Here is a 27,129-nt window from a genome sequence, read left to right as displayed (position 1 = left end):
GAACGGAGGGGGGGGGGGGGGGCATTTATAATTCCGTGATCGTCGTTAAATGATTTATGTAGTATGGGTGATATATAGCTCAGAGCAGTTTGCATCGATAATAATAAACAAAAACGCTGAAACTCACGGCAGCCTCCTCTTACCGTTGGGCGATGATACTGGAGCAAACAGATCCCAGTTATGTGATGGGGATCGAGGCGATCCATTTCCGGTTTGTATAATACTAATACACGCCCAAATCATGTCGATTATTGAGTTATGGCAGCGATCCATATCCACGGTGTGTGGCTAGAGTCCTGGGATGATATGCGAGTGGCCGGACGGATTTAGGAGACGCACCGATATCCAACCGGCATATCCGGTTTGGCAACTCGCCGATCATCCACCAGGTGGCAGTATTGAAGCGTTGCAGAGTTGTGCTGAGTCCCACAGCATCAGACAAGGCTCCGTGAGTGAAATATGAATACCATGGCGAAAATATGAAATATGATCAGAATAACGTCGTACGCCGTGATCTGGCAGAATTCGCATGAACTTGAAACCCGGTGTACGACGTTATTGGCGGAGAAAGTGTTAAGGGAAATTAACTGGCTTTCAAATTACGTAAAATGCAATGCTATTTAATACAGTGACAACAGAGATATGATTGACCCCTGCCAGCACATGTGCAACATATGAATGGAGACAGACAGGAAAGTGGAGTCAGAGATTGAGAGATGCTATGCTATGTTCCCATCAATTGACATTCCAGTTAATTCTGGAAGTTATGATCTGTTTAATCATATTGGCACAGTTTAGAATGCCTCTTGGCCAATCTCAATGTATGGTTGGAACTAGCTGTTCTATACTTCATTTATCTTTTTGTTTTGACTTTTCCATTGTAGCAGTACATCCAGACCAGGTGTTCAAGAGGTACCAGAAGGTCCTGCAGCACTACAGGAGAGGGACGAATCTCGCCATGTCCTATAACCATGTTGGGGTGGATAGAAACACAGTAGTGACGAGTGCACCAATACCAGAGCTGGCCATTGCCTCACCAGATAGATATGGTGAACTACTGAAGGGATATTCAAGGCAGCAAAAGCTGCAGACATTTGCATTGCACTGTGCAAATGTCATTAAAGATGACCCTGTGCAGTTGGCTGAGGTCGAAGAATTAAAAAAGGCAAGGAAACTTCTCCCTTTCCTGAAAAGGAAATAAAGTACAGGAGTGGGTGAAATTCTATGTTACAACGTTTGTAGTTTGAGTAGTTATGTTATGGCAATTAAAAGGAACACGCCAACATTTTGGGAAATTAGCTTATCGTCTTCTCCAGAGAGAGACAAGAAGATAGATACCAGTTTCTCTTTGTGCGTTCAGTAGAAAGCTATCTGGCTGCACGTTAGCCTAGCTTAGCACAATGAATGGAAGCGGACATGGCCAGTTAGCCTAGGCATTGAACAACTAACACCTCTCCGAAGGATAACTGGTCATGTCCTTTTCCATTCATTGTGCTAAGCTAGGCTAACATGCAGCCGGATAGCTTTCTACTGAACGAACACACAGCGAGGAAACTGGTATCTATCTTCTTGTCTCTCTCTTCTTGTCTCTCTTCCCAAAATGTTGGTGTGTTCCTTTAAAGATCACCCTGTGCTGTCGGCTGAGGTCGAAGAATTACAAAAGGCAAGGAAACTTCTCCCTTTCCTGTGCTGTTGGCTGAGGTCTTCAAGTATTTTTCTTTTTGATTATAAACCATGTTTATTGGTTGTTGCATTGTTTTTGTTAATAAAATTGCATTTATCTATAGTCCTAATTCTGTCACTGTTTGATGTCACAAAGGGTGGATCCGAAAGCTGTCTAGAACATTTATAACGTGATGAAAAAGTATTACACATTTGTTAATGATAAATAGTGTTCACTTTAGATTAGGGCACACAATAGCATCTGCAAATGATTTATAGATGTTTAATGACTGTCTAACAAATCATTTGTTAAACATGAAAAGACAAGTCTGGTCTTTGCCTCGTGTCTGTATTCATAAAAGCCAGGGGAGTTAAAAGTCAACAAATAATGAACAAACTGTATTACACATTTGTTAATGATGAATAGTGTTCACTTCATGAATAGTGTTCTGCAAATGATTTATAGATATTTTATGAATCATTTGTTGAACATGAACAAATAAATGCGTATAGTTGTTTTCCGATGCTGCGATCATACAAACGCATGTTTTAGGATGGAGTTTCGGTAAAGTAAACGTAAAATAGACATGACCTTTGTTTTAGAGGTACTCCATTTCTCACTTAGAGTCCAAGTGTCTTGAATCAGAACAGGATCAATACATATAACATTAGGAAACACACCTTATCATCCATATAATCCATTTAGTCTTTTTAATAATATCCAATAGTTCGCTCTAGTCTAGGCGATCGCCATTGTCGTCCTGCTCACAGCTGCTCGCAACCTACTACTGTGGGGCGGCGTGGCTCAGGGGTAGAGCGGGTCGTCCAATGATCGAAGGGTTGGTGGTTCGAATCCCGCTCAAGCCCATGTCCATCCCACTGCCGTTGTGTCCTTGGGCAAGACACTTAACCTACTTGCCTCGTATGAATGTGTATGCATGTGAATGAATGTTGGTGGTGGTCGGAGGGGCCGTAGGCGATGATTATTCGCCATGCTTCCGTGAATCTGCCTCAGGGCAGCTCTGGCTGCAATTGTAGCTTACCACCACCGGTATGACTGTGTATGAACGAATAATGGACTCTGTGAAGCGCTCTGAGTCAGAGAAGAGCGCTATATAAATCCAATCCATTATTATTATTATTACTAGTAGAGTCCCTAGTTGTTTGGGGGCTGGGGCCACCCACACTAAGCTGGCCCATATGCATGTTCATAAGGCAGGCGATACTGCCACCTGGCGGGATTCAATCGTCATTGCAATGTCAAGGTCTCAGATCAAATCAAATCAGATTTATTTATAAGGCCCGACAACACACGTTAATGTCCCCATGGGCCGTACAGGTCTTCTTTAAACAAGTCAAGAAGAAAACATAACAATAAGTCAAGAACAGAACAAGAGCACCATAAGGTCCAAAAGATTTAAGATAAATGCAAATAAATGAAAGAATGCAAGCATTCCCAGACATACCCCACGCGAAGGTAAGGAAAAACTCACTAAAACCTAACAATAGGGAACATTTTAGATGAGTCACAAAGGTCCGTGCGACTGTTTAGAATAAGAAAATTGAAAAAAAGAAAAAAGGATCTAAAAACAAGATATCTCGGGTTTGGCGCTCAACGGTTGGATTTGAAATACGAGGGTGCCAGGGTGGCGCACCACGTACAGCACTGCGGTGCAACACGGCCGTCCCTGGTTTGACTCCCGGACCCGGCAACCTTTGCCGAATGTCTTCCCCCTCTATCTCCCATACTTCATCTCTCTCTCTGCCAGACTGCCTGGAGAAAAAAACAATAAAAATCTTACCAAAAACATAATAAAAATAAAATAAAGGATTTGAAATACGAGAAATCTCGGGTTTGGCGCAGAATGAGTTAATAAAATCAGCAGATAATTTATCAATATCCTTTGCCCTTGAGTTACTCATGTTCACTATTATCTTTTTAACTGCATCACTGGATACCTCTTTGATGTAAAAATCATCTGAAAGAACTAGGGCTGTCAGTTTATCGCGTTAATTAGATTAATTAATTACACAGCAAATAATCACGTTATGAAAATTAACTCAAAATTAATTACACATTTTTTTCTTTTTTTTTATAATATTTTTTTTGTATCATTCATTCCATATGAATGTAGAATACACATTTACAGATTTTTTTTTAATATGGTCCATTTGCATGTTCTTGGTATCTGATTCTAGGGACATCTATGAATCTCAGGGAATGTATTCCCAGTGTCAGAAATACTGTGGGCTAGATTCACAAAGAATGGATTGCACGGTGCAAGGTGCACCCTTACAATTCATTATGAATTGAAAATGGGGGACCCTGATGTAAACAAGACGAAAGTCTTTCTCTGGTCTGCATCCCCTTAACAATTGTGTGTATTGAGCCGTACTGTATTGTACCCATTCTGCAATCTGTTAATAACATTTTCATTCAATCAATCAATCTGCGCGGTGATTGATTGAATGAACATTTTATTTTGAGTAAATTGTAATGAACCAAATGAGAATATCAATAAATTTTTTTTTATCTTTGACTGTGAATAACATCATGCTCAAATTGACCAGACCTGAAAAATCTCAGCAAATTAATAGATGGAAGATGATTAAACAGAAGGTTTTGTAGATACAGTACTGAATTCTGGCATCCGGACAATTTGAAATATGATTATAGAATATAGAATATCAGGCATAAAATGGTTATGCGATTAAAATGCGATTAATTAGATTAATTAATTACAAATCCTGTAATTAATTAGATTACATTTTTTAATCGCCTGACAGCACTAGAAAGAACATTACGATGTTCCACAGAAGATAACTCAGTTGGTTTAAAATAAGTTGCCAGTTGTACAGACTCAATAAAGAAACGGTTGAAAACATTGGCCATAGACTCCATCACTATCAATTAGGTTATTATCTACTTTAAGACCCCTTAAAAGAATGTATAAATGCGCTGGTGTGTCTTTAAGTCTCCAGAGTTACTGACGCTCTTCTCACACTGGTCACAGTGGTAGGGCTTCTCTCCTGTATGAATTCGCTGGTGTATGAATTCTCCAGAGGTGTACCTGTAAGGGTCCAGATTGACTGAAGCTCTTCTCACACTGGTCACAGTGGTAAGGCTTCTCTCGTGAATTCGCTGGTGTATGAATTCTCCAGAGGTGTACCTGTAAGTGTCCAGATTGACTGAAGCTCTTCTCACACTGGTCACAGTGGTAAGGCTTCTCTCCTGTATGAATGCGCTGGTGTATCTTTACTCTTCCAGATTGACTGAAGCTCTTCTCACACTGATCACAGTGGTAGGGCTTCTCTCCTGTATGAATGCGCTGGTGTATCTTTAATTCTCCAGAGGTCCTGAAGCTCTTCTCACACTGATCACAGTGGTAGGGCTTCTCTCCTGTATGAATGCGCTGGTGTTTCTTTAACTTTGCAAAGGTAGTGAAGCTCTTTTCACATTGGTCACAGTGGTAGGGCTTCTCTCCTGTATGACTGCGCTGGTGTATCTGTAAGTTTCCAAATTCACTGAAGCTCTTCTCACACTGGTCACAGTGGTAGGGCTTCTCTCCTGTATGAATGCGCTGGTGTTTCTTTAACCTGTCAAAGGCAGTGAAACTCTTCTCACATTGGTCACAGTGGTAGGGCTTCTCTCCTGTATGACTGCGCTGGTGTATCTTTAAGTGTCCAGATTGACTGAAGCTCTTCTGACACTGGTCACAGTGGTAGGGCTTCTCTCCTGTATGCATGCGCTGGTGTATCTTTAAGCCTTCAGAGGTCCTGAATCGTGTTCCACATTGGTCACAGTGGTAGGGCTTGTCTCCTGTATGAATGTGCTTGTGTTGAGGCCTTGACTCATTCATATCTCTGCTTGTTGGGGAGCAATGCAGCAATTGTACCTGGAGAAGAGAAAAGTACACCAATGAAGAGTTCAGATTTTGTGTGTTTTGCATTCTTTCAGTTTGTATTTCTCAAGTAAAAAAAAATTGTATGCTCCAAATTTAGTTGTTGATGTGATCTAACAGTGAATCTGCTCCAAGGGCGGTAATTGAAAACTGGCCAACATTAATACAATACTGAGATAAATAACCCAACAGGCAGCCTGCAATATGAATATGACATTGTGGTTGTATCTGACCTTGTAACAATATCATTGTTGTTCCTAGTTTGTGTTGTTCTGGGGAGCAATTAACACATTCATGGCCAACCCAATACTGAGATAAATAACCCAACAGGCAGCCTGCAATATGAATATGACATTGTGGTTGTATCTGTCCTTGTAACAATATCATTGTTGTTCCTAGTTTGTGTTGTTCTGGGGAGCAAATAACACATTCATGGCCAACCACGTATATATACGTGTTTGGGCGACATACTTAAACTTAAACTCGTATTTGCTTGTATTGCATTTTAATATCCTACTCAATGTCACGGAGCAGCACTGCATACATACAGACAGACACCCAGTCAAGCTCAACTCAGCCAGGAACAAGACTAGGCAAGTCTAGTTAAGCTAGACCCAGCCAATAACAAGACTAGGCAAGCCTAGTTAAGCAAGACACTGACAAGAAAAAGACTAGGCAAGCCTAGTTAAGCGAGACCCAGCCAAGAACAAGACTAGGCAAGCCTAGTTAAGAAAGACCCAGCCAAGAACGAGACTAGGCAAGCCTAGTTCAGCGAGACCCAGCCAAGAACAAGACATGGCAAGCTTAGTTAAGCAAGACCCAGCCAAGAACGAGACTAGGCAAGCAATCATTTCTTCTTTTTTTTTAATACAGTATATCTATATTTTTATTATGTAACAGTTTTTATCTGCAAATGGATTATGCAAAACAACTCCCAATGTAATATTTTCTTCCCCATCTTACCGCTGACAATCTCTTAAGTGGGATTTCCAAGAGTCTTGTCTGTAGTTTAGCTCCACTTTTCTCTCCAAGCTCCTCATAACCTTGGATTACAAACCAGTCTGTGTCCTTTTCTGAAACTGAGAAAACCGTCATTTTTTTTTGTTTATTAAAAGGGATCCCCATTAGCTGATGTCAATGGCACCAGCTAGTCTTCCTGGGGTCTGAAGTCCCACATATCAATATATACACATCCAAATATACATACACATATATACATATACAGTAGGGGTGTAACGGTACACAGAAGCCACGGTTCGGTACGTACCTCGGTATTGGGGTCACGGTTCGGTACAACAGAAAAAAATATATTTATAATTTAATTTATAATCTTTTTATTATTATAATAATAATTTTTTTAATAATAATTTACACTTATTATATATTTATGATAATTATTATAATAATTATTATTAAATAGAATTTTTTTCTATAGGCTTGCCGTCAGTGTTAATTTTGGCAGTTATTTTCATTTTAGTTTTAGTCTTAGTCATGTGTCAAGTGCTCCTTTTTCGTTTTCATCATGTTTAGTCATCTTCATTTATTTTTCGTTTAGTCAGTTTTAGTCAACTAAATGTCTGAGCATTTTTGAGTCAGTTTTTGTCTAAATTTTGTCTTTTTTGTTTTAGTCTAGATTTAGTCGACGAAAACGGATGACATTTTTGTCTATTCTTTGGACAACGATACGATATTTGCCAATATCTGCCACGATACGATACGATGCAGGTGCCTGCAATCGATATGAGACGATATCATAAGCCCATTTAACACAATCAGTAACATTTAGAGCAACTCAAAAAAGTTAATGAAAATATAATTTGAAAAAAATATATTTAGCTCTTCCAGACATTTAAATGAAAAAACAATCTATTGTTTTTAATACAAATAGACCTCCTGTTCACTGTAAAGTGCCACATTTTGATATATTGAGCTTTAAACTTCAAGTAAATTATTTTGGAACTCACAACACGCAACCTAAAACCCCTTCCTCTCCCAAACCGTTTCTACAATTATTTTATGTTGCATGCTGATCATGAATTCATTTATTATTATTTATTTTTTTATATTTGAATATCAACATTATCTGTCCATCCTCAGTAATCCTCAGTTCTATATCATGCTAGCTTCCGCTCAGCGTCATATTGCACATATCTCGCTCCAGTGTATATGCACTGAATACATTTCAAAATGTACCTTTACATACCAACAGGATGCCGGGTTCGACTCTGTGTCCCGTTGACCAGTGTTACAGTCCTCTCGGCCTGCGCTCAGGGTGAAGGTAGGAGTCCTGACCGGACTTTAAACACTTCTTCTTTTCTTCCCTTCTAAATGTTTTGTAATAACGATGTTTCCAAAACGTGTGTTGCTGCAATACATTGAGGATACGACGCGTGTTGTGTGTGATTTGTCTTGTCACTGGTATAGCTTCTCTCTCCATAGAAATCAGCGTTGTTTTTTACATGTGTGAAAATGAACTGGTTAGTTGTGATGAGAACATGTGTGTTCATGTAACGTTTGTAACGTGGGTGAACTCACAACTAAGAGGGTTAATTAACCTGTGAAGCTATGCTTAGTGACATGTGATTGAGGAATGAATCTTTTTCTCAGCCTGTGATGACAATGAACAGCATGTTCACATATTAACAGGGGTACCTGTTCAACCTGGTCGTATCAAGGGTAAGGTAGGAGGGGTGACCCCCCCGGTTTCCCTGGGGCTTCCCCCCCTCCTCTCAGACATGTTTGTTTACAATATATTGTGTCACTGTGTTTGTGGGGATACGATGTAACCCTCAGCTTAAGTTGCTGGGGTTGTGCTTCCGCTTGAGAAACTATTCTTTTCCTAAAGAAAAGGTTGTTTGGTCACTTATCATGTGTGCTTAGCAAGGCCTGTGGCCAATACGTAATCGAGGACTTATGTCTCTCTCGTTATGAAAAACGGCGTTCCTCTGTAGTAAGAGTGTACTTTTGCCATTTTTTGTTGTGATGAAGGGTTGTGTGTGTCGTTGGGATCTACAACTGGGTTAGGTTGGCCCACAGAAGCACATGTGTAAGTCTGGTACCGGGGCTCTTAAAGGGGCCCTCTCTGTTCTGTGTTTTTTTCTTAGTGAAACTCAGATAGCAGGTTAGCACATGAGCTATGTGAAGCTGTTAGATGCTTCATGTAGCATGCTATGACTGGGTCATGCTCTACTTTGTCATTACATCGTATCAGGGGTGAGGGGTCGTAAAGGGGTGAACTGGTAAACCTTTCCTCCCCTTTTCTGATTGGTCAGGGGTTCCTGTCACGTTGCTGTTTGGCACGTTACAGGGTGGGGGGGGGGGGTTTCCTGGTCCCACGCCCTGAAAAATTGGGCGTGTGCACCGCGGAAATTCCCCCGCCATAGAGTACGTCACTGAGCGTGTTTCTATTGGTAAGACTTCTGTGAGTTGTTCAGGTTCCATGTTATGGATCTGTTTCAGGGAGTTGTCAGAGCTCCTCCTCACGAAGCTCCTCCTCAGGGAGAAGTGCCTTCTGTGAGTTCGGACTCTCCTTCCCAGTGAGGGAGCCTCCTCAGAGTTTCAGAGCCTCCTCCTCAGATTGTCAAGGTGAGTAGAACTTCAAAAAGGAGTTCTGCTCTATTGTATGTGTATTCGATTCAATTCGATTATTGAGTGTGTATTGGTTCGGTGCCTCCTCCTCGGAGAGCCCTAACCCAAGTGTTACATAGCTCAATGTTGCAATATTTCTTTTCAATCTATACAGCTCGCGTGGGAAGTCTCTCTGGGGATTCCCGTCTCCTCCCTGTGGCGGGATGTAAAAAGGAAAACAATTTTACCCTCAGCCGCGTCACGTGGGATTCATGTCAGTCTGTGTTTCTTTCTTTTTTAATAAAAAGAGGAAAGAACATAAAGCACGACGGCTCCTTGTCGTTCTCCCAGGCGACTTGGAGGAACAATGTCTGGTGTCTTGTTAGACTATCCATGTGTTTGGGTCTCGACGCGTACATAGTGCTGGCTCGGGGTGTTTCTGATAAGAATCACGCATGGGGCTGGTACGCCTTGGTTGCTCATTATTAAAACGGCGTTTTTATAGGGCAACTGGGATCGAGGTTTTCTCTTCCGAGCGACTGTTACTAGGTCTCGACGAATTCTCGTTTATATCTGGGAGATGTTAACGGAATAGATCAAAACATAGGTAGAGGTTTCTCACGCCCTTGGCGTGGGCCACTGAGCACGGTACGAATGGGACCATCTGGGTGGCGCCCTCTTTTCATGTTTTAGATCGACACGCGTACCTACCCCCTCTCTTGGAGTGGGGATGTCGGCGTGATTAGGGCAAAGGACTGAGTCTGGTCACGCTGGTCCAGGTTAGTTAACCCGTTGTCCGCCGGGGACGCAGATCTTCTGTTCTGGTACCCTGAGGGACTTGTGCTTTTTTCGGGGGGAAAAATGCCGGGTCGGCCCGGGTGTCACAGGGTTGGGCGTTATGGAGACCCTTTGTTGGGTACATGTTGTACCCTGTGCTTCCTTTCGCCCCTCTCTTACGCATGGCGAAGAGGGGGCTGTTGGGGTGGTCTTATGGACCTCCTCTGGCATCCCTGTGTGCTTCCCGGTCTGCCGGGCCCGGTCCAAAGTTGTGTTTCGTCGACCCGTAGGCCTGGGATAACCCCGTTTTGAAAACTGAAACACTTGTACTGCGGTATAGCCAGTGTATACCCGCAGGTGTGTTTGAGTTTTTTCTTGAGGGGTTATAGGAACAACCACTGCATGTGGTACCAAGAGGGTGGTTGATTCCCTGGTGTGTTGGAGCGGAGTCAACTCCCGGGTTACCCGGTTGAGTGTGCCCCTGCACGTTCATGACGTCTGCCAATCGTGTCAGCCTTCTCTGCCTCGGCCCCTCTGGGTGGTTTTTTTTTTGGTGGAGGCTTTGTCATGGTGCGCAACAATGCCAGCATACGCCCCTTCCGCCGGGGGTGCTGTTTTCAGTTGACCCCTTTGGCGCCTGTCTCGTCCGCAGTGCTCCAGGCTCGGGTCAAATGCCTGCTGCCTGGATTGAGGGATCGACCTCTTCTGGAGGTCGTCTCCCCAGTGCGCTGCCTGCTCCCGCTGTAGTGTAGCCTCTTGAGTGCTTCGAGTTACAGCCATGCTGACTGCCTGAGTGTGCCAGGGTCAGTGTGCCAGGCGGCATGCTAGTGGGGGGAAGGGCCCGCTCTTGGATGGGCCCTGTCCAAATACGCTGGCGATGTGGGGGGCGGTGTCACTAGTGACCGCCTGGTGAGGTCTTGATGCTGTGGCGTCGTTGACCTCTCCGGGCCCCCTTTTTTCCGGGGGGCTCCAGTCCCTTCTGGGTCTGGGTCTTCCTTCGCGCTCCGCTGCTACGGCCTTGCCACGGGGGTTGAGTTTGCTCTTGACCCCGTGATTTTGGGGGCGGTAACGAGGTTTGTTCCTTCCGTTCGTTCCCTGGTGGCATGCGGGTTGTGCATTTGCGTAGTCGTGGGATCAAGCCACGGTCTGCTCACCCTGTGCGTTGAGTTGCTCGAGTTCCTCTTCGCACGGTCGGATCCGTCTCCCTCCCGTCCTCCAATAGGGAGGGTATCCTCCATTAGGGAGGGTCGGGGGGGCTCGGTCCTCCCCGGTCTGATGGTTGTGGGGGGCCTCAGCGGGGTACATTTGTCAAGCTTTTAGCTCCCGCTCAGCTCCTGTTGTGCAATATGACACTGAGCGGAAGCTAGCATGATATAGAACGATAGGTTATGAATATAACCGTAGTTCTATGAATGCTAGTGACGCTCAGCGTCTGGACACCACTGCAGCCCTTGATCTTTCATTGTGGTGAAATTCTTTGGGAAGGAGATGAGTGTGGCCCCACCCCTGCTTATGTAGGTAGCAGATGGGGGTGTGGTCAGACGGATGTTGGTATGTAAAGGTACATTTTTAAAGTTATTCAGTGCATATACACTGGAGCGAGATATGTGCAATATGACGCTGAGCGTCACTAGCATTCATAGAACTACGGTTATATTCATAACCTATCGTTTACTATGATATACTCCTGACTGCATCGTCTTTCCAAACTCGCACACACACACAGAGAAAGGGAGAGTGCCGCTCCCCCCCCCCCCATTTCCCTTTCCTCAGTCCCCACTTTCTGCTGTTCTCTCTATGGCTCTGCCTATCAGGATTAGCTTGCTAGCTTACACTAACGTAACGTTAATTTCGGGCGATGTGGGCATAAAGGAATGGCGACGATGCAAAGCATGTTAGATGCATTTGACCCGTTGTGAGGAAGAAAACAGCACAGACTTATTTCGGGTCGCAAAATAGACGCACTGCTGTGTAGCCCTGCTCTGCTTAATGCCAGCAGACATTAGCACGGACAGGGGCGGATACGACTCGCCGAGTTGCCACGGGATTTTCAAAATAAGAGTATCGATATGAACCAAACGTTGCTAGCTGCCGGAGCCATAGATATTATAGCTGGAGCTGCGCTTGGGCGGAAATGAGACCCGCCACAGGATTTTCAAAATAAGAGTATCGATATGAACCGAATGCCTATCGCACCAGTGCTACTGAAGTAAATCCATTCATCGCATAGACCGATGTTGCTGTAGCACGTGCAACATATATCTCGCACTGTACAGCCCTGTATTGTGATGAAATATAGTAATGCATCATTTAGGCACCTTTAGTTTAGTTTATTTCGTTTATAAAGGACAGTGTGTACTGACAATCATTTGCATTAAACAAATGGATGGGTGCACTAGATTTAGCAAGAAGCTATAATTTCCATCTATAGTCCTATGTACTGTAACGTTACATAGCTATTTAAGTTTATTTCGTTTATAAAGGACAGTGTGTAATGACAATCGTTTGCCTTAAACAAATAGATAGGTGCACAAAATTTAGCAAGAAGCTATCATTTACATCTATAGTCGTATGTACTGTAACGTTACATAGCTATTTAATCACAATAGTGATTTTGCGGGTCCAGTCCGCGGTACGTTGACAGAATTTGCAAAACACCTTATCGCCGGAGGCATAAAAGTCATTAGGATACTGCTCTGCTCTGAATTTAGGGCTTATTGCGGAATTTCTTAGCTTCTTGATGACGTTAACACTAGGGATGCCCCGATCGATCGGCCACCGATCGTTATCGGCCGATAATCAGTATAAATATGCGATCGGGAATTCCGATAATTAGTCATATTCGCCGATCGCGGAAACTGATCAAGTGGATATCTCACTCGCTTGTCTCAGACGCACAGGACCTGCAAACTGCTCCTCCTCCCTAGCCCCGCCCGTACCCGTGTAGAGTTTGTAAACACAGAGGAGGCGGACCTCCTCTGCTGAGTCTAGATAGTGCATTCGACCTGAGCTAACGTTAGCTACCTAGCTATCGTTACTGTTTAAACAAAATTGCCCAGTCAACTATTCACTTTTAGTAGGCATTGTCTAACGGTATTTAGCCGGCTAGCTACTGATAGCTCCGGATATCAACAAATGCCCCAGGAAGTCTAGTAGTCCATGTTGATATCTCCGTTAGCTTGCGTTAGCTTGCGTTAGCTGACGTTAGTTCACAGTTCAAAACTAAATGTCCGATTGAACTAAATAGTTGTCTTAACGTCATCTAGCCGGCTAGCAGTAGCTACAGATAGCTCCTGATATCAATGTCTTATAACATTGATTGAATGCGTATTCGAGCTGAGGGCTTGCTGAATGTGAAATGACCAAAGCATAACGTTACCAATAGGGTCCCGCTGCAGCGCCGGAGAATCCTTTTTGGAGCTGGAGGCTACTAGAGTACACACAGACAGTGGAGCTGTTTGCAGATAGCGAGCATTTTGACTTGTTGCGTGGTGGCGATGTCTCGCAGATAATACAAGTACAAGTCGAATTATATAATATATATATTTTATAAAAAAAAAAAAAAAAAAAAACTTTTTATATAAAATAAATTGTAATTTCTTTTTAATCAAAAACGATCGGTATCGGATCGGTATCGGCCGATATGGCTCACGACGATCTGTGATCGGTATCGGTGGCAAAAAACGTGATCAGGGCATCCCTAGTTAACACCGAAGCAGCGAGACGGCAGACGCTTGGACACCGCTGTGTTGTGTGTAACACGCAGTGAACCCCGCCTCCCCGGTCATGTTTGCTTTGCAACAAACGTTCCACCCAAAATCGGAATTTCAGTCCAGATTAGGCCAAATTCTGCAATATTCCACGTTTTGCAGTTGATTCCATTTTTATTGGTCAATTCCGTGATTCCGTCCACGATTCCGTGAACGCGGATTTCATATGGCTCTAGGTGCAGGTCAAAACAGGTCACAGCTTATTTCGCAGGAGATTATAATATTTTTTTTTGTATCCTTTATTTTTTTCATACTATTCACATTGTCAATTGACTTGATACAGTTTAATTTGGTTGCTGTACTGTAACTAGGGTATTAATTAACAAAGTTAAAAAAAAAATGAAAAAATGTAAGAATCGAAATGCAAACATGCTACTTCCGGTTCCGGAACCGGAAGTTAGGAACCGGTTCTCGGTGCCCAACCCTACTTGGGACACACTGCTTTGAGACAGGATGGTACCGATATACTGATATTGTCCAACTCTTAATCAACCGATATCAACCGATACCGATATATGCAGGGTTTCCCCCCCCAAAAAACTGAATAATTTCAGGTAATTAACATTACATATGTCTTGTTGTGTAATTAACATAACATTATGCATACTTTTGACAATAAATAAAATCTGAATTTGTTCTTACTTGCTTGCCTGGGTAAATAAAGGTTATAGATCGTTATCGGCCGATAATCAGTATAAATATGCGATCGGGAATTCCGATAATTAGTCATATTCGCCGATCGCGGAAACTGATCAAGTGGATATCTCACTCGCTTGTCTCAGACGCACAGGACCTGCAAACTGCTCCTCCTCCCTAGCCCCGCCCGTACCCGTGTAGAGTTTGTAAACACAGAGGAGGCGGACCTCCTCTGCTGAGTCTAGATAGTGCATTCGACCTGAGCTAACGTTAGCTACCTAGCTATCGTTACTGTTTAAACAAAATTGCCCAGTCAACTATTCACTTTTAGTAGGCATTGTCTAACGGTATTTAGCCGGCTAGCTACTGATAGCTCCGGATATCAACAAATGCCCCAGGAAGTCTAGTAGTCCATGTTGATATCTCCGTTAGCTTGCGTTAGCTTGCGTTAGCTGACGTTAGTTCACAGTTCAAAACTAAATGTCCGATTGAACTAAATAGTTGTCTTAACGTCATCTAGCCGGCTAGCAGTAGCTACAGATAGCTCCTGATATCAATGTCTTATAACATTGATTGAATGCGTATTCGAGCTGAGGGCTTGCTGAATGTGAAATGACCAAAGCATAACGTTACCAATAGGGTCCCGCTGCAGCGCCGGAGAATCCTTTTTGGAGCTGGAGGCTACTAGAGTACACACAGACAGTGGAGCTGTTTGCAGATAGCGAGCATTTTGACTTGTTGCGTGGTGGCGATGTCTCGCAGATAATACAAGTACAAGTCGAATTATATAATATATATATTTAAAAAAAAAAAAAAAAAAAAAACTTTTTATATAAAATAAATTGTAATTTCTTTTTAATCAAAAACGATCGGTATCGGATCGGTATCGGCCGATATGGCTCACGACGATCTGTGATCGGTATCGGTGGCAAAAAACGTGATCAGGGCATCCCTAGTTAACACCGAAGCAGCGAGACGGCAGACGCTTGGACACCGCTGTGTTGTGTGTAACACGCAGTGAACCCCGCCTCCCCGGTCATGTTTGCTTTGCAACAAACGTTCCACCCAAAATCGGAATTTCAGTCCAGATTAGGCCAAATTCTGCAATATTCCACGTTTTGCAGTTGATTCCATTTTTATTGGTCAATTCCGTGATTCCGTCCACGATTCCGTGAACGCGGATTTCATATGGCTCTAGGTGCAGGTCAAAACAGGTCACAGCTTATTTCGCAGGAGATTATAATATTTTTTTTTGTATCCTTTATTTTTTTCATACTATTCACATTGTCAATTGACTTGATACAGTTTAATTTGGTTGCTGTACTGTAACTAGGGTATTAATTAACAAAGTTTAAAAAAAAATGAAAAAATGTAAGAATCGAAATGCAAACATGCTACTTCCGGTTCCGGAACCGGAAGTTAGGAACCGGTTCTCGGTGCCCAACCCTACTTGGGACACACTGCTTTGAGACAGGATGGTACCGATATACTGATATTGTCCAACTCTTAATCAACCGATATCAACCGATACCGATATATGCAGGGTTTCCCCCCCCAAAAAACTGAATAATTTCAGGTAATTAACATTACATATGTCTTGTTGTGTAATTAACATAACATTATGCATACTTTTGACAATAAATAAAATCTGAATTTGTTCTTACTTGCTTGCCTGGGTAAATAAAGGTTATAGAAATGTAAAAAAAAAAATTAAATAAAAATAAAAATATTTGAAAACCGATACCGATATTTTCCGATATCACATTTTAATGCCAATATCGGCCGATAATATCGGACATCCCTAGTTAAAACATTTTAAACTAACGTTAGCATTAAGCTAGTTAACAACGCTTCCGGTCCTCTTTCACTCGTCTCTCGTAAGCTACGTCATCCCCCGCTAAGAGTCACGGGAAATGTAGTAAATACAACAGTCCTTCCATAATTCCATGAATTATGACAGTAGCCACTACAGTAACATCATTAAGTCTGCTATAAGCCATTATCCCTCTCGTGTGTGTCTTTATGCAGATCTTTATGCAGTTTTAAAGCACCTTGGCTTTGTTCTGAATGCACTTTGTTGTAGTTATCCTACAGAGAAAAGAAAATGCACTTGACTTTAATGCACATTTTGTTGTATGCAAAGAGAAAATGTTTAAATTGTACAATCTTTCAGCATTCAGTCTGGAATTAATGTATGCATTCAAAAGTGCTGAATAAATGTTTTATGGGCCCATAATAGCGATTATTAATATTATTTAAGTTAAGTTTTGCCATAATCATGTCTTTTGCCATAATCAGGTAGCTGAAAAAAAAATACATTATATATATATTTATATTAAACATTTTCGGCCTTTCGGCATTCGGTTTTCGGCCAACTGTTCCCTATTTTCGGTATCGGTTTTGGCCAAGAATTTCCCCTTCGGTGCATCCCTAATCTTATTGAATGTAAATTGTATTTATTCATTATTTTAAATGTATTTATTTTCAATTCTGTATTGAGATGGTTACACGACTAATACAAATGTGCTGGAGCAGAGGATGGGCAACAAGAGAAAATAAAGACAAGAACAAGAAAAGTAACATACCGATATCCTGATGGTCTGTGGGCTCCTCCTTCAGCCCAGTGGAAATATCCATGGTTGGTTCTAGTGTGTCCTGAGCCTCTTCTTTCTTCAGTCTCATCAGTAGGTTGCTGGGTGGATCTGTTGTCATACAAACAAGCAGCCCTTCAGTGACATGTTTATTTTTGGTAAGTCAATAGAGGGGGTAAATTATAATAAGGGGAATGTCACCCATTGTAAGAATCCACATTATGTGAAAGAGATCTGAAACATCTGTGTGGCGAGATTGATTGGTTTACTGTCTGGGACAACACATCTAAAAACCCTAACCACAAACAGATGGACTTCAATTACTTATAGACTTTACCTCACTCCTCGACAACATCACCTCGTGAAACACCCCTTTAGGCTAGTGCGTTTCTTATTGTAATGACTATTGTTTTTCTCAATAAAAACAATTGATAACAAAAAATCTAAATAATTTGTGTATGTTCTTCCTGTGCCCCAAGTTTCTCAAGTTTCAAGTTTCTTTAATATTTGTCATACAGAAGTACAAATACTTTTATACAAAATGCTTCTTACTGTTACGCTCCAGAGACTGTGCAAGACAAGATAAGTATGAAATAAAATAACATAGTAAAATTAGAAGTAAAAAAATGAGGTCACAGTGTTCAGTTTAGACATATGTACAATGTTCGATGCAGAATAGACGTAGTTACCATACAATATACAATACTGTGCAGTGTACTAATATACAATACTATATAGTGCAAGGCAGAAATGGGACGAGGTGCAATTTAGGTACAATTCACAGTAGGTGTACGAGTTGTAGTGCAAATCCTTTATCAATAAATATAAAGTGTAAAGTGTGTTTGTGTGATCTAAAGTGTGGAGAGTGGGTGCTGCAGTGTGTTGTTTGTTTGAGTGAGTGTGTGCGTGTGGGTGTGTGTGCTGTGTGCATTTGATGGTTGTTGCATAGTGTTTATTGTTCGTTTAGCAGCCTGATGGCCTGGGGATAGAAGCTTCTTCTGAGGAACAGGACAGTTCAGTCAGTATTCGTGAACATGCACCGCTCTCTCCTAAAGCTAGAAATCATGGAGAGAACCCTCCGATCTGTGATGTCACTGGGATGTAAAGTCTGGGGCTGCAGCATAGACAATGAACAGGGCTATGACTTCATGAAGCCAGGCGTTTGTGTGAGCTCTTACACCCAAATGAGGGTTTCATTATGGTTCACACCTAGCAATGCTAGAATATAACCTGCATGTAGGTGTAAGAGCTCACACAAATATTAAAAAGCCATCACTTCATAAAGTCAGAGCCCCATTCATTGACAGGAGAGTGGTGCATGTTCACTGAGTGAGCTGTCCTGGGGCGCAGGAAGAACAGTGCTGATTGTAGGCAGGAATGAGTGATGGGCATGGGACGGCGATCTTCGCTTTGTCGTCTTTGCTCCACCGTTGGGACACTTGAAAGAGGCTTGATCCCACAGGCATTGCTCAGGAGCGTGACACATTTGTTGTCATACCATTTGACTGCAAGTACCCCTTCAGCAGACTTGTAATCAAGAGCTCCACATCCTCTCTGCATCAGCTCTTTGTCTTCTATCAAGCAAGCTCCACCGATGCGGTTTGGTCGGGCCCGCGCACACCGAGTCTGACGTATGCAGCGAACAGGTCTATAAGGCTGAGTTAAGTTCAACACATTTTTCAATGAGAGATAGTGACTCAAAATGTGCTCTTCCAAATCGCTGAGCAGACTATTAAAGGGATTACGTGTATATTTCAGAATTTAGTTTGTAATGAATTAATCAATCAAGCAATCCATTCATCCACTTACTTCCATAACCTATCTTTGGTGTTGCTGTCCCATGGCCATGATCCTCGTCATCTTCATCTGCATGTGGAACCACTTTGTCATCTGCATCAAAGAGTATGGGGTTGTTATGCAGTCAGAAAGGCTATGAAGTGTTCTCCTCACTCAGCCCTGATGTTGTATCAAAGTAGTTTGCATTCTCACCATCTTCCTCCAATTTAACGTCAACACTTGCATCACTGTGTTTTTGTGATGTATCAAAGTAGTCTGCATCTTCCTCATCCTCTTCCAGCTTAACATCAACACTTGCATGGCTGTATTTTTGTGATGTTGTATCAAAGTAGTCTGCATCTTCCTCATCTTCTTCCAACTTAACTTCAACACTTGCATGGCTGTGTTTTTGTGTTCTGGAGGAGTCAGAGAGGCTGCTAGATGGTTCTCTCAACCCGAGGTGTGAGGGGTGACAAGGGGAGGCCATATTCACAGGAATCTCTGGGGACGATAAGAGGAACTGTCAGTTCATTTTACATTAATCCGAACATATAAAGAAGTGGTTCAAATGAAAATCCTGTAATAGATGTTATTTCTATGATCTTGGACAAATTAGATTTGATTAGATTCAAATGTACTGTCAATGGCAAGAATCTAACCAGAGTGCAAATGTAACAGTAAAGTGCATTAACAATATACAATGTACAAGTGATTAAATGTGATATAAATATTAGGGGTGCACCGATATATCGGTCGGGTATCGGTATCGGCCGATAAGTGCCTTGTTGACTGCTATCGGCCTATCGGCCGATAAGCTCAAATGTGCCGATAGCAGTCGCCGATAAATACCCATCAATTTGTGTAGCGTCAAAAGGCAAAAAAAAAAAGTTCACTCGCGCGATCTACCTGCACAACGCCCGCCGTCCCCCCCACACACACACAATCTACTGCATCAAAGTAACTATTTATGATTAACAAGGCATTCGTTTTGTGGCATTAGCGTTATATAGTTAGTGTTACACGGACAATAACATCAGCATATTATTATTACCCATAGCAGCAAGGCATTACTCCGAGTCCGTTCATTAGCTCGGTTCCATTCCGTTGCTCATTCCGTACCCAACTACACATTCTGCAATCTGTTAATAAAGTTTTCAACCAGACAAATGTATAGAAAGGCTTTGTTTTATTATAACATTTGTTGCAGTAAAATCATTATGTCTCATTTGGTCATGCGTGGAGCGCCGGTCGGCGGGCCGGGCAGCTAACGTAGCTACGTTATTAGCTATTAGATGCAAGACTAACGTTACTGGTGAAAATGTGATTTGCGTTGGAATACTCCTTTGTCAACTTGCTGTACTTTGCTTGCAGGTCTGCAGTCATTATTGCTGCATTATGAATAGCCGCAACTTTAGCCAAGGTAACGTTATGGCTAAACCTTTAACAATAGTTAACGCTAGCTTTCGGTTAGCTGTTCAATGCTATTAATAACACAACTCCCCGTCAACACCCTCTCTCGGGAAGATGGCATTTAAGAAAGTATCTGCTGTTAAAATGAAGTGTTACACGTTCAATAACAAGCATATTATTTACCCGAAGATAGCAGTAAACAAGGCATTACTCCGTTAGTACGTTCATAGCTCGGTTCCATTCCGTTGCTCATTCCGTACCCAACTACACATTCTGCAATCTGTTAATAAAGTTTTCAACCAGACAAATGTATAGAAAGGCTTTGTTTTATTATAACATTTGTTGCAGTAAAATCATTATGTCTCATTTGGTCATGCGTGGAGCGCCGGTAGCTACGTTAAATGTGTTCTGCTCTCGCAAACAGAACATGCCCGGAAGTAGAAAAATTTATAAACGCTTGCCGATTGGTGGTAAGGACAGCAGGAGGTGGGTGCTAGCGGTCACCGGTGTGGCGTAATTGGCCGAATCGACTGTCAATAAAAAAAATGGTCCCATTGCATTGGTTGAAAGCTCTGGTTGAGAGAATAGTATCCTGCTGCAGGCCGCAAGAATGGTTCCATTGCATTGGTTGAAAGCTCTGGTTGAGAAAATAGTATCCCTCTGCAGGCCGCAAGACGATACTGGGAGAGAGATAGTGATACCATAAACATATTTCTTGATGTTTCCTTTTTTTAAGTAAGTAAAGAGGCCTACAAATACAAACATACACATACAAATATACAGTAGTTTCATTAAAAAAAAAAAAAAAATTAAAAAAAATTAAAAAAAAAAAAAAAAAATTACAAATACTTATATACAAATATACAAATATCGGTATCGGTATCGGCCGATAGTGTTAGTTGAACAATCGGTATCGGTATCGGCGGCCAATTTTCATATCGGTGCATCCCTAATAAATATATAACAAGCTACTGGTAATATATGCTAGAGACTGATGTATGTACAGTATAATTATGCTATAGAGTGATAAAGGTATAAAAGGTGGAACAGATATAAATATACTATGGTAGTAACTAGTAAGTCATGCTTGTTTAAATATACTATATGGTAGTAAGTCTTGCTGGTAGAAATATACTATGGTAGTAAGTCATGCTTGTATAAATATACTATATGGTAGTAAGTCTTGCTGGTAAAAATACAAGTCATGCTGGTATAAATATATACTATAGTAAGTCATGCTTGTATAAATAATTGGTAGTAAGCCATGCTTGATAAATACTGTATACTATGGTAATAAGTCTTGCTGGTATAAATATAGTAACTAAGCCATGGTTGGCCAGTGGTATGTAGGGGTGGGACGATACATCGATCCAGATCGATACATCGATGTAATTATCAACAATCGAATCGGATCGATGCGATGTAATAAGATCGATTCATATCGATACTCTTATTTTGAAAATCCTGTGGCGAGTCTCATATCCGCCCAAGAACAACAGCAGTAGCTCCGTGTTATTTAAATGTTATTTAAACATAAACAATATAATACATAATAAATGTAGGCCTATACATGATCATGCAACATCAACAAATTGTTGTAGGAACGGTTTGGGAGAGGGAGGTTGTGAGTTTTGAGTTCCAAAAAATGTAGCTTAAAGTTTAAAGCTCAATATATAAAAACGTGGCACTTTACAGTGAACAGGAGGTCTATTTGTATTAAAAACAATAGATTGATTTTCCTTTAAATGTCTGGAAGAGCTCAAAAATACAAATGTCAAATGATATTTTCATTACCTTTTTTTTGTTGATCTAAATGTTACTGATTGTGTTAAATGGGCATATGATATCATCTCATATCGATCGCAGGCACCTGAATCTAATCGTATCGTATTGTATCGTGAGAGACTTTGTGATATCGGCAAATATCGTATCGTTGTCCAAAGAATCGATATCGTATCGTATCATGATTAAACTGGTGATTCCCACCCCTAGTGGTATGTAACCTATAGAGTCGATCCTTACTCTTTTACTCTTACTGTATTACTGTATGAAGCACAATCTCAGGAGGGTCATACAGAACCAAGCATTTCACTATAATGTGTATGTAGGCCTACCTATATGTGACAAATTAAACAAAACTTGAAACTTTAGTAGGTATGGGATATAAAATGGGTCTAAATTAGGAATGAATATAGTGAAATAGATGTTATTTCTATGATCCTGGACAAATGGGTCTAGAATAGATTTCTCCCCTAAGCTACAACCAAGAAAGTAGGGCTGGAGAATTCAGTTTTCTAAGGTTTACGACTTTACGCTGGTCATGGATCCATGCAAAGGCAGTGCTTTCCCTAAACAAGGTATAGGGGTGCAGCGCCACTATGACAGTGCACCAGGGCCACCATGTGTTAAAGAAATGAATACAAATAAGAAATCTGCCGTGAAAGCTTCTGGCCAGCTTAGAAACAGACGCATGTCGTAGGAAATATTATCATGTCATTATAGATCTGTGTTGAGGAGATATCATTTTATCTTTGTACAGCTTGACTGGTTCAATATGGCCAGCTAGTATAATGTGTGTGTCTCTTTAAAAGGTCAGAAAGTGGGTTAAGCGCAGAGACGAATCGCATCGGCGATCCTACAAAAAACAATGCATGCGTGTGTGTTCCGGTGTGTGTGTGTGCTAACCGTGTGTGCTAACCGCTAACATTGAGGATAATTGCATGCCAATTAAAGACCTCTGAACAGGTCCTGCATTATTATTATTATTATTATTATAGTACCAAGGTTATCTTCCCAGCCAGCCAAAGCAAGGTTGTGCTATTACTTCCCGTAACTGGGAACCATTTTTATCTACTATTCATCATCATATCTGATGTATAATGTTACGTCTATTTCTGTGTATAATGTACGTTCTGACCAGAGCTCTTTGTCACTTTATGGTCAGACGCTAGTGTGTGAACATGATGTATCTGTCTGTAAACTGTCCTTTCATTGTGGCCACAGTGAAATAAACGTCTATTTTTTAATAACGACTCAGAATGATTACAAAACAGCTCATCTTTTGTCCTTTAATATTTTCCATAACACGCATCATTGTCTAATATGTAATTTGCTCAGTCATCTGGTTCCACTGTGTGCGTGCGCTTTCGTGTGTCGTGTTAAACTATTGTGCAACCTTATACAACTAAATAACTACTTTGGAAATTACTGAACTTATTGAAATTATGTTTTTAAGTTGCAGGAAATTACAGCAAATGGCTTTTTTGCTTTTATTTTCACTCCCCCATCAGGACCACCCCCTAGTTGCAACTCAGTAACATCTTGAAAGGTATGGTTTTTACAATACCGTCATCAACAACACACTCATATGATGCCATATGATGTCAGTAAGTCTCAGTACAGTGAAACATTTAGCTGTTTTGTCTCTCAAATCCAGCACATTGGATTTGAAATGGAACAATGACCTTGAGGTTAAAGTGCAGACATCATCCAAAGTTCACATCCATATCAGGTGAACCTTGTTGGAATTGTAGCCCCCCCTTTTTTTTTTATATTTTTTGCACAAATCTCTCCAATATTCAACACATATCTTTCTACATCACAATATGCAACGTCCAAGATTTGCTTTTTTCTTTTTTTGTAAGAACATACAAAACATGTAAAAGACTCATACAAATACATTAAAAACTGACATGGAAATTAAAAAAAGACTTACTAAAAAAAATACTATACATTGTGCATATATATCCCTGATGCACATACTTTACATGTAGACCGATCTACCTGCAAGCAGGTATGTGCTGCATCTTCTATCGGGATGCCATCCTTCTCCATATTGCATGTGAGAGAATGCGTCTCAGATATATGTAGGTGTGCATGAGAGCATGCATGCATGTGTGTCTCAGATATATGTGCGTGGGTACGTGTATCACGTAAGTATGTGTGCATGCCTCATACGTGTGTGTGTGTGTGCATCTTTCTGGTGTGTGACTGTACTCCTACCTCTTGTGTGTGTCTCGTATCCATGTGTGCCTCTGCCCCCTATGTGAGTGTGTATCTCAGGTATGTATATGTATGTGCGTCTCAGCTACGTATGTGTGTGTCCCCTATGTATGTGTATATCCCCCATATGTGTAAGTGAGAGCCTATGCTTCAACTATGTGTATATGTACGTGTGTGTATGCCTATTTCCTATAAATGAGTATGTGCATGTATGTGTGCCCCTGGCATGTATATCTCAGCCTTGTGCATATGAGTGTGTGTAAATCTATTATGTACACATACGAATATGTGTATCCTAGATACGTGTATGCGGCTAAACATGCGCATATGAGAGTGTGATAGAGACGGTGGCCATTCCATAGATACACCATCCAGACATAAAATCTATGCATATACATACATAATACAATATAAAGTACAAGTACCATCAGATCAGATCCCCTTTTTCACATTCATCCTTGATACCATTGTAATCCCACCTTAATAATTTGTCCCCAGACCGTTCAGTCAGGTGTAGAAAACTGTCCCATACCTCAGCAAAGATATCCTCTTTCCCTACGACTCTATATGTCACCCAGGGAGCGAAATAAACTTTTTGACTCACCGGCCAGTGGCGGGTAGATGGGAAGAGTCTACCCGCCAAGCATATTTCTTACCTGCCAAAAATGTTTTGATTAAAAAAAAATATATATATATTTTATATAAAAAAAATAAATTTTTAAATAAAATATATATTATATAATCATACTTGTAGTTGTATTATCTGCGAGACATCGCCACCACGCAATAAGTCAAAATGCTTGCTATCCGCAAACAGCTCCACTGTCTGTGTGTATACTTGAGTAGCCTCCAGCTCCAGCAAGGATTCTCCGGCCCTGCAGCTAGACCCTATATTCAGCTAGACCAGGGGTGGCCAACCAGTCAGAGACTAAGAGCCACAAAAATGACTGTGGTACCACAAAGAGCCACACCATATACCAGCGTTTCTCAACCTTTTTTTTCAGTCACGGCACCCTTCATGTGTTTATAGGTCTCACCCTCTGGCCTCTGAAGTAGCTAATGTCTTTTTTATTTGGGCCTCACAGGGTTAAAAGTACCCTGTGAGACCCACGGTTGCAAAATTACAAAATCACTTTTAGCCATTTAAAAAAATAATGTTTATTTCAAAATTTTTAAAGGGGAACTATTTTACTATTTCTTTCACTATTTGGGCACTTTTACACAATTCATGTGAGTCTATGGAACACCTAGGTTTTTTTCAAAAAAAATGCATTGTTTTGTATTTCTAATCAAGTACTAAAAACCGCATTTTTCTACCTCAAGATCTTAAGCCGTTTTGAGGCTTAACTGAACTGCCACATCAACTGCCACATTATTATGCAGCTGAGAAATCTCTGACATCACAGATATGCACATTTTCAGATGACTCAGTTCAGTGAGGGTGAATATTGTGAGAGGAGAATTGGAAGAATGCGCCAATATGAGAATTAGAGACATATATCATATTAATATAAGTCCACATAGCTAAGAAACAATGGTAAACACTGAAAAAGGCCATTTATAAGATAGTTCCCCTTTAAGCACATGTATAGTCAATTGGTCCTGTTGTTCAGCCTCACAATGCTATTTTATAGTAAATGTGTTTATATGTCCCACCCTCTGGCCTCTGAAGTTGCTAATTTCTTTTTAATTTGGGCCTCACAGGGTTAACCTCTTAAGCCCGAGATATACAGTAAAAGTGTATATTTTCAGCATTACGTTTGTTTACCAATTATTTTAACTGTTATTAGTGAAATATAAGATTATAGAAATCTCAGGGCATTGAGTCGGAAACCGGCGCATATTGACAGGAGGAAGTGGCACAGCCAAAAGTGAGTGTAGTCTTTTGAAGGAAGAGACTCAGGGCTTTCAAATTTCGAAAAACTACCCTACCCAGCTCACACCAGCCCCTGTCAATCATCTGACTTCTGGATTTACTTTTTAATTTCTCTTATTTTTTCGGATTATCTCCCACAAACCTGAACGTTATTGCCATAAAAGAGAACGCAGTTAGTTTCTCTACCTTTCTGTGAATGTCTTGCAAAAAACGGTGTTGCAATATGATGAAAAATGGTGGAGAAATTTACATTATAAAAAAGATGGCAGAATTCAGTACTGTATCTACAAAACCTTCTGTTTAATCATCTTCCCTTTATTCATTTGCTTAGATTTTTCAGGTCTGGTCAATTTTAGCATGGTGTTATTCACAGTCAAAGATAATTTTTTTTTTAAATAGAATTGATATTCTCCTTTGGTTCATTACAATTTACTCAAGCCTAGTAACAGACACACTATTTCTGACACTGATCCATATATGTCCCTAGATTCAGATACCAAGAACATGCAAATGGACCATTTAAAAAAAAATAAAAATGTTTATTCTACGTCCTTATGGAATGAGTAAAAAAAAAAAAAAAAAAGTAAAAAAAAAAATTAAGTAAAATATTTTTTTTTAATTTTTTTTTATGGATGGAAGAGCCGCACATTGACGGGCAAAGAGCCGCATGCGGCTCGCGAGCCGCGGGTTGGCCACCCCTGAGCTAGACCCTACATTCAGCATGCAAGGATTCTCCGGCGATGCAGCTGGACCTATTTATAACGTTACCGTTCTTTTGTCAAATCACATTCAACATGCCCTCAGCTAGAATACGCATTCAATCAATGTTATAAGACATTGATATCAGGAGCTATCTGTAGCTACTGCTAGCCCGGTAGATAACGTTAAGACAATTTAGTTTACTGGGACAGATGGATCAACGTGAGCTAGCTAAGCTAGCTAACGAGGGAACGGAGGTATTATGCACTCGAGTAGACTATTGCTGGAGCATTTGTTGATATCAGCAGCTATCAGTAGCTAGCCAGCTAGATACCGTTAGACAATGCCTCGTCATGTATTAAACTAAAAGTGAATAGTTGACTGGGTCATTGTTTAAACAGTAACGTTAGCTCTTGGAGGTCCGATATAGACTAGAGCAGATGGAAGTAAACAAGCCAAAT

General features: G+C 41.1%; 1 protein-coding gene across 1 annotated transcript in view; it reads right to left on the bottom strand.

Moving 5' to 3' along the window:
* Nucleotides 1–4,434: 4,434 nt before the first annotated feature.
* Nucleotides 4,435–27,129, bottom strand: part of LOC311246385 (uncharacterized protein) — a gene marked incomplete at its 3' end in the record, with an annotated part of 143,016 nt that continues 120,321 nt past the window's right edge. The window contains exons 9-14 of the mRNA XM_084336544.1: nucleotides 18,895–19,182; nucleotides 18,715–18,795; nucleotides 16,900–17,016; nucleotides 6,528–6,643; nucleotides 5,465–5,558; nucleotides 4,435–4,451 (exon numbers count right to left, since the gene is read on the bottom strand). Coding sequence (XP_084192670.1) covers nucleotides 4,435–4,451; nucleotides 5,465–5,558; nucleotides 6,528–6,643; nucleotides 16,900–17,016; nucleotides 18,715–18,795; nucleotides 18,895–19,182 — 713 coding nt within the window. The remainder of the gene's footprint in view (nucleotides 4,452–5,464; nucleotides 5,559–6,527; nucleotides 6,644–16,899; nucleotides 17,017–18,714; nucleotides 18,796–18,894; nucleotides 19,183–27,129) is intronic.

The sequence above is a fragment of the Notolepis coatsorum genome, assembly GCF_963971535.1.
Source record: "Notolepis coatsorum genome assembly, chromosome: 19".
Classification (NCBI taxonomy): domain Eukaryota; kingdom Metazoa; phylum Chordata; class Actinopteri; order Aulopiformes; family Paralepididae; genus Notolepis; species Notolepis coatsorum.
Note: the sequence above shows the minus strand (reverse complement) of the source record. Positions and strands in the feature narration are given on the sequence as shown.